Source organism: Centroberyx affinis, unplaced genomic scaffold, assembly GCF_046629955.1.
Source record: "Centroberyx affinis isolate AG114_WGS23_722 - 3 ecotype Tasmania unplaced genomic scaffold, CSIRO-AGI_Caff_v1 ptg002757l_1, whole genome shotgun sequence".
Lineage (NCBI taxonomy): Eukaryota > Metazoa > Chordata > Actinopteri > Beryciformes > Berycidae > Centroberyx > Centroberyx affinis.
Genome location: NW_027280918.1, coordinates 99,635 through 117,785, shown reverse-complemented (window position 1 = coordinate 117,785; position 18,151 = coordinate 99,635). Strand labels below are relative to the sequence as shown.

The window sequence follows — 18,151 nt, the reverse complement described above, 5'->3', positions numbered from 1 at the left end:
CATGTAACATGATGCAACAATAACTATTTTTAAGTAGAAATCATGTACACTATAGCACTTTTCCACAATTATAGCTACTAGGTCAGCCACCTATCAAGCTAACAGGAATATCATGTTGTGCAGTTTGCCCAAAAAGAAGCGTGGCAGCCTTGGGAATTGGCTCCTCACCATGGATGTGTTAAACTGCTCCTAACAGGCCGTACTGAGGGAATACAACTCCCTCAGACCAGCCTGAATACCGGCTGCGCTTGTTTTTAACGCCGGGGCGCTCGGCCTTGGCGTACGCGGAGTTAGCTGATAAATGTTACATGCGCCACAACAACCAGAGTACTACAAAAATCATTAAATCACATGTCTAAACATTTTTTATTAAATAAAAGATATCAGAAACAATAAAGAAACTAAAAGAGAGAGAAAGTTTCCTTATTGTTTCTGATATTCTGTTATTTAATAAAAATGACATTGTTTATTAATGATTTTTGACCTACTCCTCTGGTTGTTGTGGAGCATGTGATGCACCACCAAACCTGTAGAAATACAGATTTAAACCAATTTATTTGTATTGTCACACCCAGTAAGTGAGAACTCATTAAAATGTATACCTTCTTGGACAATGTTTATGTCTTTTATTGAAAAGAATTATCTAAAAAAATAAGCCATGTGTTTCTGAAAAGGTTTTGGTCAGTACAAAATGTAAACAAGCAAGTGTGTGTACACAGTAGGAATTGCAGCAGAAACTTGATCTTTTAAACTGCAGCAGTAACAACAGTAGCACAACACCAGTGCTGGCAATTGATTCCAAGTCCTTCTTGCTGTGAGGCAATGAGGAAATGACAGTTTTTCCCCCATTCGATTCCTTTGAACAGCCAAATGTGTTATGCCTCTGTGAGACCAGCTACAATAAGGAAGAGTGAGAATCTAAGATGAGGTTGAGGAGACAATAAGCTTTCCAATTTCACCGCTCAAAGTAACCTGCAGAAGTGGCTGCAGTAGAGAGATCCATCTGTATTTCGGCTGGTGGCCTGTGCCAATTTCACCACCCCGGCATAAATATCACTTTGAATATGCAGTACATAATAGTATACTTAAGTTCCTATGAATTCTCTCTGTGAAACCTCATGTGCATTTTACAGTTTTTCTGGCTAATAAATCTTTTAGGGCACAAGCCACACTTATATGGTTTCTCCTCTGTGTGGATTCTCATGTGTGTATCCAAGTTTTCACTGCTAATGAATCCTTTGTTGCAAATGGTGCAAATATGTGGCTTCTGTCCAGAGTGAGCTTTCCTATGTCTTTGAAAAGCCCTCTGCTGAGAGAAACCCCTGCCACACACATCACAGTTATAAATAATGCCCTCTGTGTGGACTTTCTTGTGAATGTCCAAATTTCCAGCATATTTGAATTCTTTACCACAAAAGTCGCAGCTGTATGGTTTCTTCCCTTTGTGAGCTGCCATGTGTGCGTTCAAATTACTTTGGTCGCTAAATTCTTTTCCGCAGTCTCTGCAGGTGTACATCTTGTCTTTGTGAATCGTCTTGATGTGTTTAATGCAGGTTGCTCTGTAGCTAAATTTTCTAAAGCACATATTACACTTGTACGGCTTCTCGCCTGTGTGGATCCTCGTGTGGCTGTGTAGACACGAGATCTTGCGAAATCTCCTGCCGCAGTCTTTGCAGCTGTACGGCATTTCTCCCGTGTGAACTCTCATGTGGATTCTCAATAAAGCTTCTGTGCTATAGTCTTTTCCACAAGTAGGACAAGTCTTTCTTTCTTTTACATGACTCTCTAAGTGGTGCGTCAAATTCTCTGAGGAATCCAGACGCGCGCCACAAATGCCGCAAAGGAATTCTTGATTATCTGCGTGACAGGAGGCGTGCTTGAGGAGATTGGCCTTATAGCTGAAGGATTTCCCACACAGTTTGCAATGACAAGGATCACAGCGACTTTGGCTGTCTGATTTCTCATGGGACTTTGTGGATCCCTTGTCACTGTTCCCCAAATCTGGCTGTGATCCTTCACCATTCTCTATTTCACTCACACAATCCTCTCTGTCTTCATTCTTAACTTCAGGAAAGTCAGAGGAGAGGGATTGGCAATCAATTGATGGTTCTGTTGCTTCACTGGTCTCTACTCCAGCTTCCACTTTAATTGTTTCAGTGGATTTCCTAGTATTTAGCTGAAACAGGATCGTTCTACCTCCATTTTCCATATTCTGGATTTGGTTAAGACTTGAAGTAGTGATGAGGTCCAGGTCATGTTCACTTTTAACACTTGGGAAAGGAGAAACTGCAAAAGCAACAGTATCATCGGCTGGCTCTTCTATTCTTTGACTAGTTGGGATCTGCTCCTCTTCCTCTTTAACCTGTGGAGGCTCTGGCTTCTTCTCTCCATTCACCACAAGATAATCTATGAAGTAAGGAGTAAATAAACACAATAAATCATTCAGCTGGAGTAAAGTTGTAGCCATTCAGAAACAACGGTGATATGAAGAAAGTCTCTATGTATAAGATACTCTACAAACCTTCTGTTAATAATTTAATGTCGGGTTTAATGACAATATTTAGCATTTTTGGACTTTGTAGATCTCTTGTCACTCTTTGTTGCTATGGCATCGTTCAATTCTGAAGTCTCAAAATCAGACTCTGAATCTTCACCTTCCACATACGTTGTAATGGATCTCTTATGCTTTTTCACAATCTCTGACTCTTTTGATTCCAGACTCTCAAAATCTGACTCCAACCCTTCCATTTCCTGATAGGCCTTCATAGGTTTCCTGCGCCTTTTTAATATCCCCCCCCCCCATCCAAATCTTTTTGCAACTCCCCAAAATCTGACTGTGATCCCTCACCACTTTCACACTGGAAATCCTCACTCTCATCTTCAGAAAAGTCAGAGGAGAAGGGCTGGCAATCAGCTGATGGCTGTGTTGCTTCACATGTCTCTACTCCCAGCTCTACTTCCATTACTTCAGTGGATTTCCCAGTATTCGGATGAAGCAGGGTCGCTTTACCTCTGTTTTCAATATTATGGATTTGGTTAATACTTGAAGTAGTGATGAGGTCCAGGTCATGTTCACTTTTCACACTTGGAGAAGGAGAAACTGCAAAAATAACAATATCATCGGCTGACTCTTCTGCTCTTTGACTAGTTGGGATTTGCTCCTCTTCCTCTTTAACCTGTGGAGGCTCTGCTGGCTTCTCCCGTCCTGCATTCACCATGAGGGAAACAAATAAGATAAGTCATTCAACTGGAGTAAAGTTATAGCCATTCAGAAACCACTGCAATATGAAGAAAGTCTGTATGTAAAAAAAAAACACGCTACAAACCTTCTATTAGTACTTTAATGTCGGGTTTAATAACGATATTTAGCATTTCTCGTTGCTCCTGCTCCCTCGAGATGAAGGACTCCTCATACTCTTCTATTGTTTTTTCTACCGCACCGCAGATCTCCTCGGCTGCAGCTTTTAATCGCTCGTTGACAAAAGCTCTCAGCAATTCAATTTTAGACATTTTAAACGGGGAAAGTCTGGTTTACACCAACTACTGCAAAGCTAACCTGCCAGCACTTGCCGAGAGATGCTGCTGCACAATGTAAACAGTACAGGTGCATGCCGGGATAGCACTAGCACTTCTGGCAGCAGCGGAAGAGGCGGAGTCGCAGCTGCTAGCGCCGTGCAAGTTGTCATTAGCAAAGCATAATTAATTCGTTAGGTATTGCGTAAGTCCATGCGACTCAATCTTTTGTTTGTTGCACATAAGTTAGGTAATATAGTAACCCGACTGTGCTCACTGTTGAATTATTCCTGTCCCCTCCTAGTTTATACGCCCGCCTGTCAAGTTTAGCTAGCAAGGTTAGCTAGTAGCTAATCAGTGTAATTAGAGCAGGTGGACGGGATTCTGTAGCTGCTACTTACAGTTTTAATGTTAACCTAAGCTACCGTTAGTACCAGGCTCACTGATGGCAGCTCGGCAACCCCTCACAGACACGGATACTGCCGACGAAGCAGTGAGGGCAACTTGTGACGATGCAACGACATGCAAACGGTAAATACAATAGCCTGACTATTCATTCATAATCATGGCTGTACAGTCTATTCAGGAAGCAACAGAAGAGCTGTTGCAGGTCAAAGGTCACACTGTCAGCTGTGTATGCACTAGATTCAGACTTAGTGCACACACTGTATAGGTATGGAATACATCATCAAGACTATATTAGATCAGCGTTTGAGTTTGTAATGTAAAGCAGGTCAATAACATAAGAAACAGAAAACCACACTGTATTCCTGGAATGGAGAATGCATGACCCAGCAATTCATCATTTCTTTTCTAGGTTTGCTACCAGCAAAGGCTACTGGAAAGACCCTTATGTCCAGTACTTTGTGAGGTCGGTGGGGGAACGGAAGGCTCCTGAGATCAATAGAGGCAAGTGATACAGTCCTCTTTTTAAAAACATTTTTGCATTTTTCTTTACTCAACACTAGGTTCACATAGGGCTGGGCGATATGGACCAAAAATCATATCTCGGTATTTTTAGGCTGAATGGCGATACACAATATATATCTCGGTATTTTCTACGAAGTAGGCTAAATGTTCAGTTGTAAGTCAAAGCCACATGTGCGATGTCACAAGCACTTTCATTAAAACAAGACTGTGATCAAAATAAAATACAAAGACGGGGTTTCCTTCCCTGTTTTAGAACAGTCTGGTAAGTTCAGAAAATTACATCACTTTATTGTAATGCAGCCTTTAAAACCAGGAAAAGACAACACTTATGCCATATCACGATATTACGATATCCAAAATCTAAGACGATATCTAGTCTCATATCACAATATCGATGTAATATTGATATATCGCCCAGCCCTAGGTTCACATTTTATGGGAGAAAGAAGAGTGGAATCACATGTTTATAAGCCAGACTTTAACTCACAATATCATCAGTACACAATATGAGCGTAGTCCGCAAGAAGTGCCACACAAGGGATACTGTGTTAAAAGAATGTGTGTGTAGTAGTAGTGATAGTTTACGAGATTGCTGTTTATATAACCAGCTGTCAGTGTGATAGCTGTGCTTTACAATATGGTTATTGAGGAATAGTCAGCAATAAATTCCCACAGTGATTCCCTCTGATCCTGCTGTTACGCTCTTACCTTTTATGTGATTGTGATTGTGTTTTGCTTTTGTACATAGTAGCATGTTGGGTTTCTTTTTTACTTTTGATTGTCTTGCTGCTGGTGTCTTGGCCTTGTCTGCATTGAAATAGATTATTGATCTCAGTGGGATTACCTTGTTATACACAAATAGGATTGAGTGTGTTAGATTGTCAAAGCTTCTAATGTTGTTGAATGTCTACATAACACTTCCCTATGTGTGATTGTATACATTTTGTACCATTTTAATCACTTGTCATCACTCTGGTTTCCCTTACTGTGACAAGTCAGGATGCACGAATGGACTGAGGAATGCCTTTTGACATGTGACCTAGTCCCTTGTGTGTGTGTGTGTGTGTGTGTGTGTGTGTGTGTGTGTGTGTGTGTTTTGCTAGCTGATTTCACTGTCGACTCGTCTCCTCTGACAGGTTACTATGCCCGTGTTCGAGGGGTGAACCACCTCCTCGATGCGTTCATCCGGAAAACAGAGTGTGACTGTCAGATAATCAACCTGGGTGCCGGACTGGACACAACGTTCTGGAGACTAAAGGTATGCAACAAGGCAGCGGCGTGTGTGTGTGTGTGTGTGTGTGCTGGTGTAAGAGAGCACACACACACACACTGTCATCATATTAATCTGAATCTGACCTACCATTGCTCTACTAGCGGTTTTGGTCATGTCTTCTCTCATTAGGCTGCATCAGAGTAAACTTAATCTATCTTCAAGGAAGGGCACAAGATGCAGATCTTCACTGTGTGTGTGTGTGTGTGTGTGTGTGTGTGTGTGTGTGTGTGTGTGTGTGTGTGTGACTTACAGGATGAAAACCTCATGCCTAGGAAGTACTTTGAAGTTGACTTTCCAACTGTTGTGGCCAGAAAAATACACAATATAAAGTAAGAAACACAGTTTTGTTTTTTTGTTTTGTTTTTTAATGTCCCACATATTATGTCGTCATGGCGGCGTCTGTCTGTGTGTAGACACATTCTTGTTAACACCATAACTTAAGAACAATACATGATAGAAACTTAATACTTACATACATCACAGGTTCTCCCTGTACAGTAGATGGTCTGATTAGATTTTGGAGCGCCTTGCTGCATACCATTATAACTCGTTAATGCTTTAAGATTCATATTAATACCACCCATGTGTTATGTTAAGACAAGTATGTTGACATCGAGATATTTGCCAATTAATGCATGAGTTAGTTTAATTAATGACATCATTAGCAAAACTAGTTATGTTTAATATACCATGATTACATATTAGGCAGCTCAAGCTCTTGTATTTTTATGTTTGTGGCTTCAGTTCTGTAATGTCGCGTAGTGACCTGTGGAGGGAGACGGAGCCCTTCATTGAAGAAGCCAACAACTCAACATTGCTTGCTGTTGTATGAAACAGTTCAAAGAGCATTAAGTGTGTTCATATGCTACACTTGTATAGGTATCCTGGATAATGGCTCATATTATGCTTAAGGTCCTATACAGGATAAGCTGTTTTATTGCATCTTCATATTCCAATCGCATTGTAGCATGTATCTTGTATAGTTCAATGAGTCCAATATTACAAATGTTACAAAGGAAACTGATCAAACAGATATAGTGAAAATGACCAATAAACTAGATAAGGTGCACATGCTTCAAGTTTATGGCTAGTAATGTACAGTATATAGCTGCTATCTTATTGGCTCACCTGTATTAAAAGGGATATACTTTTTTAAATGTTTCCCAGAGCAAAGACAGAATATTCCAAATTATAAGGTAATTGAGGTGTGCATGTAAAAGCCCTGATTGTATTGTAGCTTTAGACTTTAAAGGTTTATTGCTGAAATGCAGGTTTGTGTCATGAAATGCATTGATGTCATTGTCTTTCTGTGCTAGGACAAAACCGCCCCTGTCAAAACCGCTCATCGAAACCCACTCCACAGACTCCTTACTACTGGGTAATGAACAAAAAACACAACTCTAATTAATAAATGAGAAATTTGTTTTATGTTTCACATTCGAATAGTCTTCATTTCTTGCCAAAAAATCTATCTGTTTGTATTTTTACCACCATCCTTATGATTTTCTGTGTTTGTTCAGATGGCCACAGCCTCGACTCAGACCGCTACTGCATCATCAGCGCAGACCTCCGGGACATCTCAAACCTGGATGAGAAACTCAAGAAGTTCCAGCTTAACCCAGAGTATGTGAAAATTCATTATGGGTTTCATCTACACTACCAGTCAAAAGTATGGACACACCTGATTGAATGTACTGTTTTTGCTTCTGCTTAAATGCTTGAAATTTGTTTCTTAGACAAATATAAACAGTGTATGTATGAATTTCTTTCCAAAGCCTTTGCCTTTCCATTAAGGCAAAGGGCGGCTACTTTAAAGAATCTGAAATATAAGATAGTTTTGATTTGTTTAACACTTTTTTGTTCACTGCATAATTCCATTTGTGTTATTTTATAGTTTTGATGTCTTTACTATTATACTAAAATGTGGAAAATTGTAAAAACAAAGACAAATGTGTGTGTCCAAACTTCTGACTGGTAGTGTAACCCTTTGAACATCATGACCCCCCAAAAATTGTTTCCATATTGGTTATGTCTATTCATCCAGAAATATGCCAAGCAGCTGACATAGCCTTGGTTTGGTAGAAAGTGTAACTCGACATGAGGTGGATGAAGTATTGTGTTATGTTATCTGTCCGGAAAAAATCCATTCTACTGCTCAGCTGTTATTTCTTATTTCTTTTCCTAGCACTTCTCTAGGAACTGAAGCTTATCTTACCGTTGCTCTCATTGTAAGTCACTCTAGATAAGAGCAATAGCTGAATGCCTGCAATGCCAATGTAACAGCGCTTTTGTTTTCTTTGTCTTTTACAGTAGGATGTGAGGTATGGAAAGGTTATCTTTTTTCATACGGTAGGATGTTTGGTATGGCAAGGATATCAGAGCTTGGCAGAGCGTTCTTCCTCAACTCGCAGCTTCACATTCATAGGAGTACAGAAGCTGGAAGTTGTGTGATGACAGCTATCACGTCCCTGGGAAAGTCTCCTGTTTTCCATTATTTTGCCATCTCGGGGTGAAAGAGCTGCACTTCCTTTGATATATTGTTAAAGATGTGGAAACAGCTCCCTATACGTGCTGGCTTGATGCCAACTGTCGATTTATTCAGGTTTCATGGTCTGTATTGTTTAAGAGCGAGGGTCTTTACTTCCTTTGTGCTCTGCCCACCAACACTATGGCCCATGGGCCATAGTGTTGTACTAAATGTACTTTCCTGCTCTGAATACAATGGGTGTTATAAGTAGCTCAAGGATCAGTGGGCACATTCAAAATTTGATAATATTGTAGATTATACATTTATGAAGAGTAACCCCCATCCGTATGAATCCAGTCTATATTATTTTCTGTGCGTCAGCTGATTATAGCAAATCTTCTGTGTTAAGACCGATTTATAGTTCTGTGTTGAAGTGTCACCATAGCTACAGCTTAGGAGTTTGCGGTGCGGTGTGACGCGCCTGCTTCGTATTTCCTCTTACCTGTATCCGGTTGATGTCCACTGATAGTTAAGACAACGAGGAGCAGATCGAAGACAGACGAGCTGATGAGGTTCGCAAATACAGTATGTTGATTTGTATGACACCTCGTCTCTGAATCATAAAAACTACCTGATGTCGCTTGATTCGTGGTGAGAAATATCCCAGAACACGAGTTTCAGATATGTAAACACTACTACTTCTTTTATTACTATCTCTCTTTGTTCCTCCATTAATAATGACGTTGTTGTGGTTATGCTTACCTCTCTCGCCTCCAGATTGCCCACATTGCTCCTGTCAGAGTGTGTGCTGGTCTACATGACTCCCACCCAGTCCTCCAGCCTGGTGCACTGGGCGGCGGACACCTTTCACACTGCCATGTTCATCAACTACGAACAGGTAACCAAAATTAATTATCTCCTTCTGATAGGAAGGAGCTTCTATTAGCCTGTCACCATTGCAGGAAACGTTTAAATTCACTTACACTGCATTCACTGTATTTGTTGAGAAGTTTGGCTGTGGATAATACAATATTAAAAGATGTGAGCCTCTCCAGATTTCCTTTGGTTTTCTAAAACTAATAAGCCACATCCTATATGCCCATACATACAGACTGCTTCTACACACTTCGTATTTCATTACTTGTTTGTGAAATTAGGGCTGGGCGATAATTCAATATTATCGTTTATTGTCTTTCAGTGGAATCATATTGTGATGATATGAAGATCTTTTGATATACACACATTTCTGCTGTCTAAATTGATGATGACAAGCACATTTTACTTAAAAGCTCTCATAAAATGAGGTATGGTAGGAATATTATTTGAATATTTCTGTTTTGTTTGACATCACACGTAACATTACCATTCGGTTCAATGAGATGAACATTAATTTGATTATTTAACGTGATTTTGCATACATGAACCATATCGTGATATATATTGGTATCGAGAAGAATCCTTATGATTATCATGATATTGATTTTAACCTTATCGCAGCCCTATGTGAAATATTTGATGAGTCATAATTTGTTGCACTTGTATGAAGATGTTGGGTGGTAATCCAACAGAGGTTTAAAATGTATGAATGAGTGTAGGAGTATGTGTGTGAATGTGTGAGTATCAGATGTAATAACCAAGCCTTTCTCAAAAGAAAATAAATCAGGCTTCATTCCATGCATCCTGGTCTGTGTGTCCAGGTGAACATGTCGGACCGCTTTGGCCAGGTGATGATAGAGAACCTGCAGCGTCGGCAGTGCAACCTGGCAGGAGTAGAGACCTGCCAGTCTCTGGACTCACAGGTAACTTCCAGAGCTCACTCTCTACTTCACAGACATCGCATCAACAAGAGCAGCTTCTTGAACTCTGTTGGGTTCTTCTGGCATTTCTTAGAGGAAAAATCCACCTGTCTCGGATACTCTTACTCTTATGTTCAATGCATTCTAGGAGTTATTTTGTGATAGATGTTATAATTTACTTTTTTGGTGAACCCACTCTCCCTCAATGCCTTTCAACAACCCCCGGAGAGCAAGCCTGAACCTGTTGCTTTCAGTCAGTGGTGGGTGTATGGGTATATACATACTGAGGAAGCATTTTTCATTCAGGTGTGAGTCAAACGTGTCTGTGATCGCTGCCGTGCCCTGTACTCAAAACAGAACTGGTCTTGTGGCTGCATTGCATTCTGGTCTATTGAGGCTACTGATCTGTGGAGAAATTGGTCTCTCTGCCTCTTCCACGATGGATTTCTCCCTGTATGATTGTTGAATGTCGGTGCAAAATAGAAAGAAACCCTCGCTCTTTGATTCTGAGGGACTGACACCAAAAGATGTTTACCGTTGATGTTTTAGATATTAGAAATTTTGATTTCGATATAGATTTGATATAGATTTTTTTTCTGCTATTAAACTCCATTGTAGCCGTGCTACATATCTCTATGTTTGGCCAGTTATCCACAGGGATAAGAAAAATGGCCCACCAAACAACAAAATGCTCCAAGATTACACCATTCGTTTTTTTTAATAGCGGTAGTCACAGTGAAATAAAAAAAAGACTTTTTCACTTTTAGATATATATAGATATATTGGACACCTTTTTAACAATAAATGCCAAAACATATACATTTTCTTGTATTTTTATATTGGGGTTTTTTTTTATATAAAACTATAACTGTGTTTCTCTCCCTAACTGATATCCCATTGGTTTACACTTATGAATGATCAGTCCCTGCATTATGTCCCACCTTAATCTGCTGTTTCAACAGGAAATATATCAAATTAAGGAAGCAAGATGCTGTCAAAATGCGGGTTCATTGTGTTTTGGGGTGGATTTTTCCTGTAATGTCGCGACTAGATAAGCACAAAGGCACAGGAAGAACATCAAGAGTGGGGCTAGTAGAAACATCAGCATTTCTCCGTGTATTTACTATTTACTGTGCATCACCTCTTCTCTATAGCACTCACAATGTGGAACTGCAGTCAGGCCCAAAATACTGATTTAGACGTCTGTTGCTCGCACTCTGGGTTATAAAGCTCTGTTCCTTGTTCTAGCTTTTAGTTTTTTTCTTTTTCGAGAATATCAGCACATCATATCTTTGTGTGTGTCTGTATCTCTCTGTGTGTGTGTGTGTGTGTGTGTGTGTGTGTGTGTGTGTGTGTGTGTGTGTGTGTGTGTGTGTGTGGTGTCTTCAGAGGGAGCGGTTTCTAAAGGCAGGCTGGGAGCACGCTGACGCTCTGGACATGATGACTGTCTACAGTGTTCTTCCCCAGGAAGATGTGACAAGGTGAAAACAGGCATCCGACACTCATGATCTGCCTTCATAAAGCTTATTTGTTGAAGGTATAAAAATGAAAACAGCATTTTATGGAGATAACCACTGACAAACCACCTTGAGATACTCCAGTTGTACAAAAACTAGTATATTTTGTTAGATATATACTTTATACCTTCCCCTCTTTCCTCTCCTAAATTCTCACTCCAGCTTTTCACCTCAGCTATCATTTCATCACCATTCAGTCACCAGTCACTTTTTCACAATAGAAGAGTAGAGTAGAGTAAGCTAGCCAATTACAGCAGAAATCCAACACAAACATCTGGTGAAGAGGTATTATATCACCATGCTTAATACTACAATAATAAATTCTGCTTTGTCATTTGCTTTTTTTGGCTTGAAAACAAGGCTTTTTAAAAAATATCTTGTGATGTCGGCCGCTGGCTTGTATTCTCCATCATTTAGCAGTTGAACATGAGTAGTTAGGGGGGAATGGAGGGAGGGAAGCGATTGGGAGTGTACAGGCCAGAAAGTGACTTAGTAAGTAATCATTGATGATATTGATTAACAACCCTGTCTAACCCCCACAGTTATATTATGGTCGTACTTGCTGCCCCTTTAAATGTAGATATTCTTAAATGAAATAACTCATCTAAAGGGCTTAACCATTTATTCCTGTTGTCAGTTTAAGTTAAGGCGGCTCTAGTCTTGAATACAGTAACTTATTTTGTATTTATGCTTTCAGTCATTATCATTACCTGTCATTTACTCCTTCCAGAATCGAGCGCCTGGAGTTCCTGGATGAGAGGGAGCTGTTGCAGCAGCTCCTCCAGCACTACAGCATCTGCTGGGCCACCAAGGACAAGCTCAAACTGAGTAAAGGACAATTTCTGTTTCAATTAGATTTCAGGCCTTTAGCTGATGCACTTAAATGGAGCAGCTTAGAGTGAGTGTGTGTGTGTGTGTTTCCTTGTCTTGCTTGTACCAGTGTGGATGGACACACATTAGCTGTGAAAGTTCAGTTCCAGGATATTCTCTCAAACCACTGGGTCACCCTGCTGCCATTTATCTATTTGTTTTACTCATACTCTTGTATCTACTCATTCAAGTGTCATCTTTTCCATTCATCCCACCCGTTCTGATGCCAAATGATGAATAAGTTTTGACGTGTATCTGGCGCAGTCATTTACAAGAACAAAATGTCGTTCTGTTTCCTCAGGTCTGGCACAGGTGGCGTTCTGAGGGTGAAATCTCGGCACCGTTGGACTGGCGTGGCGTTTGTGCGTGCCACGATAAACAACGGGAGAAGAAGTGTGGAAGACGAGATGCAGGGAAGAGGAAGCCCTTAGTCCCCGTCAAGCCCTCGTCTGGAAGTAGTAAAAGTGTGAAAACTCTCAGCATCAGCAGAATGTTTTTATTTAATGAGTTTTCTTTGCGTCCCTTGTGTGATCGCAGCGGTGCGTGTTCGAGATGAGGGGTTATTAGGTCGAGAAGAGACGGGGTGTGACACTAGACTGGCACTAAACCACGTCAAGCCCATTTTACTCATCTGCTCACAGACTTACTTTGTCTGTGACTACACAATCACTCACACTTCCCAAAATGTCATTTCGAAATATCTACATTTTACTCTTGTTTTTTGAGGATTAAAGAATGTATGAAGTTTTAAGGATTTCAGATGTCTTACGGTTGTCCTTGTCGGGTTTTTATGTGCCATTTTATGTTTATTTATTGATCAGCTGTACTTCCCAGACATATTTTCATATGATAATAGAAATTGGGAATTCCAGTAACACACATGCATGTGTTGATTTTTAGTGTGGAACTGCTAGATATGAATTACACAACCACTGCTGGTTAATTTATATTTGCCTGTATCATGTTTTCTATTCTCGCAGCTAGTTTTCTTCAAGTAGTAAGAAGGACGTGCCAATTCAGTTTGAAATAGGTTATATTTGATGAATGCTGATCTAGTGCAGTTGAATAAAGACGTTCTTTTGTGTAAAAATCTGTTCCGCTCTTTATTTCTATACTTAATTACAGATGACATCAAAATGAAATGTGATTTTTTTTTTGTGTCTGTGTGTATTTAATTGTAGTACTTTACACTACCAGTCAAAAGTTTGGATTGAATGTACTAAGTTTTTCACGCTCTTAAAGCCATTTTGATCTAAAGGCTTCTGCTTAAATGCTTGAAATTTGTTTCTTAGACAAATATGAATAGTGAAGTTGATCCTATGTATGAATTTCTTTCCAAAGCCTTTGCCTTCCCATCAAGGCAAAGGGCGGCTACTTTAAAGAATCTAAAATATAAGATTGTTTTGACTTGTTTAACAGTTTTTTTGGTCACTGCATAATTCCATTTGTGTTATTTCATAGTTTTGATGTCTTTACTTTTATTCTAAAATGTGAAAAATAGTAAAAATAAAGGAACACGTGTCCAAACTTTTGGCTGGTAGTGTATGTCCTAATGGATTGGAATGCATTGTCCTGTGAGAGGCTTGCGTTTGTATTACATAATTATATTTGATTTATCATTTTGATAAATTACCCAGTTTGACCTTGTACAGCTGTTTCATAAACCATTGTTAATGGCATGTGGCCATGTGATGGCAGTCTAGACAGAGATGTGAAATGTTCTTTAAGTGTACGCCTGACTTGAATTTGAGATTATGACAATTTTACATGCTTATATTCATCTATCCTGAGGTATTTGTCATTGAAAGAACAGTGTTTACTCACTGTTAAAGTGGATATTAATATACTTACTCTTGATTTCACTGGTATTAATGACACAATAGAAGCCTTGCTGTTGTGCTGTTAAGTGATAAGACGCCCCTCATCTTTATCTGTCCATCAATGTTCTCTGATAGTCAGCAACGCCAAGTGCTAATAATTTTTATGAGCTCAGTCTTTTCGTGGGTTAGTGCCAATAAGTATGAGAGTATAAACAATTGCAGGAAGGTGGGGCATCAGGAAAAAAATGGGGATGTGCGTATGTCCTTTATGCATTAGAAAAACTCCCACAACTCATCCTAAGACTACCTAAATGTGCATACATAACAATCCACTGACCAGAGCACCTAGAGCAGGCAGTGGCTGACCGGTGATCCTTCCAAGTCAAGATGTCAGTGACAGAAACCAAGTGTGAGGTCTTCACCATAGCCGGCGCCGATACAGGAGAGACGACAACAGAGAAAGGCAAAAACAACCCGAAGCAGAAGATTTGCACCGTCTATGAGCAGTATGTCCAGCCGTGCCTCGCTGAGCTGTTTGGGACTACGCTGTTTGTGTTTGTGGGGTGCGCATCGGTCATTGGGAACATGGGAGTGGAGGGCTCCATCCAGCCTGCAGTGGCTCATGGACTGGCGCTGGGAGTGCTGATCATGGTGCTGGGACAAATCAGGTAAACACTAATGAAATTTTGTGTTCACTGATGTTTGATATTTGATCTGTAAGGCTGATTCATTCTCATTTCCATAATAGTGGAAAGGACTACATCATATAATCTTAAGATTTGTAATATGAAATTCCTCCACAAATCTTCTGTGTAGAATAGAATGAAATCTATACCATCTGGTGGACTCTTTAATCCAAAAGAAGTAAATCTTAGTGTTTGCTTTAACCTCTTTGGGGTACCAGGTGGGTGGAGTTTACTGCATTTCTAATAATGTCAGGTAAATTGTGACAGCAGACAATACTTTCAAATGCTTTCCTGCATCTATTTAACCTCCATAATATTGTCCTGTATGAGACCCATCTGGTACTCCAAGAAGGTTAAAACAAACACAAACAATCATTTGCAAATGCTGTTTTAACCCAGGTCTGATGCATACGTGTCATTATCATTATCACTTTTTATTACCATTCACATGATATGCATTTACGTATCTGTTTGTGAGAGACATAACAGTAAAGATTATCATGTTGTTTCTAGTGGAGGGCACTTTAACCCCGCGGTGTCTCTGAGCGTCTACCTGTGTGGAGGGATGGAGCTGACCCTGCTGGGGCCCTACATCCTCGCTCAGCTGTCTGGGGGGATGATCGGCGCTGGTTTGGCTAAGGTAAGAAGAAACAGACTGTACACTATGCATTGCATAATAGTCCACATTGCATCTTTCAATAATCCAGCAATTAACCACTGCAGAATAGATCATTTTTGAGTATTTCACAAACAACTGGTATTACAATTCTTCATTCCTGACACAAGGTAATGTCAAGCTGTGATATAAGTGATATTCTTTTTCTTAATATATATATATATACAGTATATACAGTACTGTGCAAAAGTCTTAGGCACATGTAAAAGAAAAAAAGTAAAGCGAAGATGCTTTCAAAAATAATTAAATAAAAAGTTTCTAAATATCAAAAAAATTACTATAAAGAGCAGTCTACTGACACACTAATGCAGAAAAAAATGAATAAACATCTAAGACACAATTTATATAAAAACTCTTGGGTGCCTAAGACTTTTGCACAGTACTGTATATATATTTTTTTATTATTGTGTTATTCAAAAGTCAATTACATTACTAGGTTTAACAATTCTTACTATTCAGACACATTTTTCATATATTCATTTTTATGCTGTAGGATAAAGACAGAAGTGAAGTGGGAAAGGCAAAGAAAGAGAAAAAAAGATATGTGATATACACTGATTACATTATCTCAGCCAAACCCATTTTGAAACATTACTCCTATAGAATGGGAATAAATGGAAAAGAGACATGTCATATTGATTATATTCTAATCTATGTTCTTTTCATTGTACTTCCAGGCTATTTACCCCTCCCCGATGTTCATGGTTTCCTCTGGAGGAGCCTTCAACGTGGTGAAAACCACCAGCGCTCTGGGCGGAGCCACGGTGGCAGAGATGATGATGACTCTGTTCCTGACCACGGTGGTGTGCATGGGGGCCCTCAACAGCCGAACACGGTCACAGTCGGCTCCTTTCTGCATCGGCCTCACGGTGACAGCCAGCATACTGGCTGGGTAAGGACTTCAGCAGAACCAGGGGCGTAGCTAGGAATTTTGGGTCCCTATGTGCAGAAAGTTGACTCTGGGCCCCCCTCCTCTTGTCACCACACCACCATTATTCCAGCTAGGAAAAACATCTATATGTCTACCCATCCACAGCTCAAATACCCACATATTAATTTACTGATCAATTATCAGACACATCCCTAATTGAAATGAATGGGTTTTGGGCGTTACCCTGATAGTGCTCATCAGCTGTCATAACCAAACTTTCACCAGCATTCCTCTGTTCACTGCTATGTGTTGTCTGTTGTTTCAGAGGGTCGGTGTCTGGAGCCTGTATGAACCCGGCCCGAGCGCTCGGCCCGGCAGTGGTGGCCAACTACTGGGACCATCACTGGATCTACTGGGTGGGACCCACCTGTGGTGCACTGCTCACTGTCAGCTTCATTAGGTAGGTATACAGTGGGAGTATTCAGGGCAGAAATTGTTTGAAGGCCACTTCTACTATTTTAAAGGCAGACTAGATTTTTGGAACAGAATAAAACCTCTAAATGATGGTTGGTTACTTGCCAAAGGGACTAATAAAACGTACTATCTATAGCCAAAATTTACCAGCATTTGGTAAAGCCTGGTGGCTTTTAAGATTAGAACATGCTACTGAAATTGCGATCTGCTATTGGCTGATCTTTGGTGCCAAATGATGTCACCACTGGCAAAGATCAGCCAATAGCAGATCGCAATTTCAGTAGCATGCTTTTCACCACTAGATGTCAGGCTTTACACAGATTTGGGTTTGTGGTTTAGTTACTCTGAGCAACAGTTTTTCAGAGCAGAAGTTAGCTAACTAGCAACTTCAATGGCAATGGTAATACTTTTTTCAATGGCAATGGCAATACTTTTTTATTCATTCATTAACTAAGTATGGCTAGGTGACGTTTTTTCAGCTAGTAGCAACAGCAGTAGGATTCATTGCTCCCTCCTCTCTCTTGCCTCTTTTGCTGGGCTTCAATCTGATGTTACTTAACCAGAAAAATTGTAGTTCTTTGACTCAATATACACAAAATAACACAATATACCGATGACTGAGGTATAGGTATATCACAGTATTTGTAGTGGTAATGCTTACTTGGCTATATTAGTTGAATCAAGCTATTATTGATGATGGAATGTGATTTATTAACATGGCTGTGAATCATATATAGCATGTATGGCAATGATCCAACTTCACTGTGATCTGTTCACTAATTTAAAGTATTTCTCTCATGCAGGTTGCTGTTTGGTGACCAGAACACTCGAGTCGTGTTGAAGTGAATGTCTAATTTATTAAAAAGGGGGTACCTCCCAACTTGTTCGATGACAGCTTTTCCGTTTGGATATTATATAAAAGGTTTATGCGTTACACAGAGAATTGGATTGTAGCCTATTATTTAAATTTGTGTGCAAACATATTTTGAGTGCCTTTGGATTGGCTCCCTTTGCATTCTGAAATGTTGGCTTTTTTTTAAATGAAATTTTGAATTATATATTTCATGTTGCAATAAAGTGTTTTATGATATGGTTGTGATCCACTGTGATACTCTTTATGTGGACTTTATATGTTGCAAAGGCAAGAACAGTTTGAATGGATTTTTTATAATAAATTATATACCTTGAACAAATGATCACACTTTTATGTTATCTATTGACAGACTTTTTATAATCATTGTTTGGTTCAAAGTCCTTG

General features: G+C 39.7%; 3 protein-coding genes across 3 annotated transcripts; 2 read left to right on the top strand and 1 right to left on the bottom strand.

Annotated features, from left to right (window-relative positions):
* Positions 1–663: 663 nt before the first annotated feature.
* On the bottom strand, positions 664–3,510 carry LOC139657784 (zinc finger protein 383-like). The gene is made up of 3 exons (XM_071535722.1): positions 3,327–3,510; positions 3,011–3,205; positions 664–2,406 (listed from the first exon to the last, which is right to left on the bottom strand). The coding sequence occupies exons 1-3, from the start codon at positions 3,508–3,510 to the stop codon at positions 1,094–1,096; spliced, it is 1,692 nt and encodes a 563-aa protein (XP_071391823.1). The 3' UTR covers positions 664–1,093.
* Positions 3,511–3,652: 142 nt separating this feature from the next.
* Positions 3,653–13,774, top strand: lcmt1 (leucine carboxyl methyltransferase 1). The gene is made up of 11 exons (XM_071535731.1): positions 3,653–4,044; positions 4,331–4,422; positions 5,580–5,701; positions 5,969–6,045; positions 7,033–7,094; positions 7,237–7,339; positions 8,961–9,081; positions 9,881–9,982; positions 11,369–11,460; positions 12,227–12,324; positions 12,668–13,774. Exons 1-11 carry the CDS (start codon positions 3,959–3,961, stop codon positions 12,688–12,690), a joined length of 978 nt encoding a protein of 325 aa, XP_071391832.1. The 5' UTR covers positions 3,653–3,958; the 3' UTR covers positions 12,691–13,774.
* A 772-nt stretch (positions 13,775–14,546) lies between these two features.
* On the top strand, positions 14,547–17,953 carry aqp8a.1 (aquaporin 8a, tandem duplicate 1). The gene is made up of 5 exons (XM_071535727.1): positions 14,547–14,854; positions 15,386–15,512; positions 16,226–16,440; positions 16,745–16,879; positions 17,697–17,953. Exons 1-5 carry the CDS (start codon positions 14,574–14,576, stop codon positions 17,737–17,739), a joined length of 801 nt encoding a protein of 266 aa, XP_071391828.1. The 5' UTR covers positions 14,547–14,573; the 3' UTR covers positions 17,740–17,953.
* Positions 17,954–18,151: the final 198 nt, after the last annotated feature.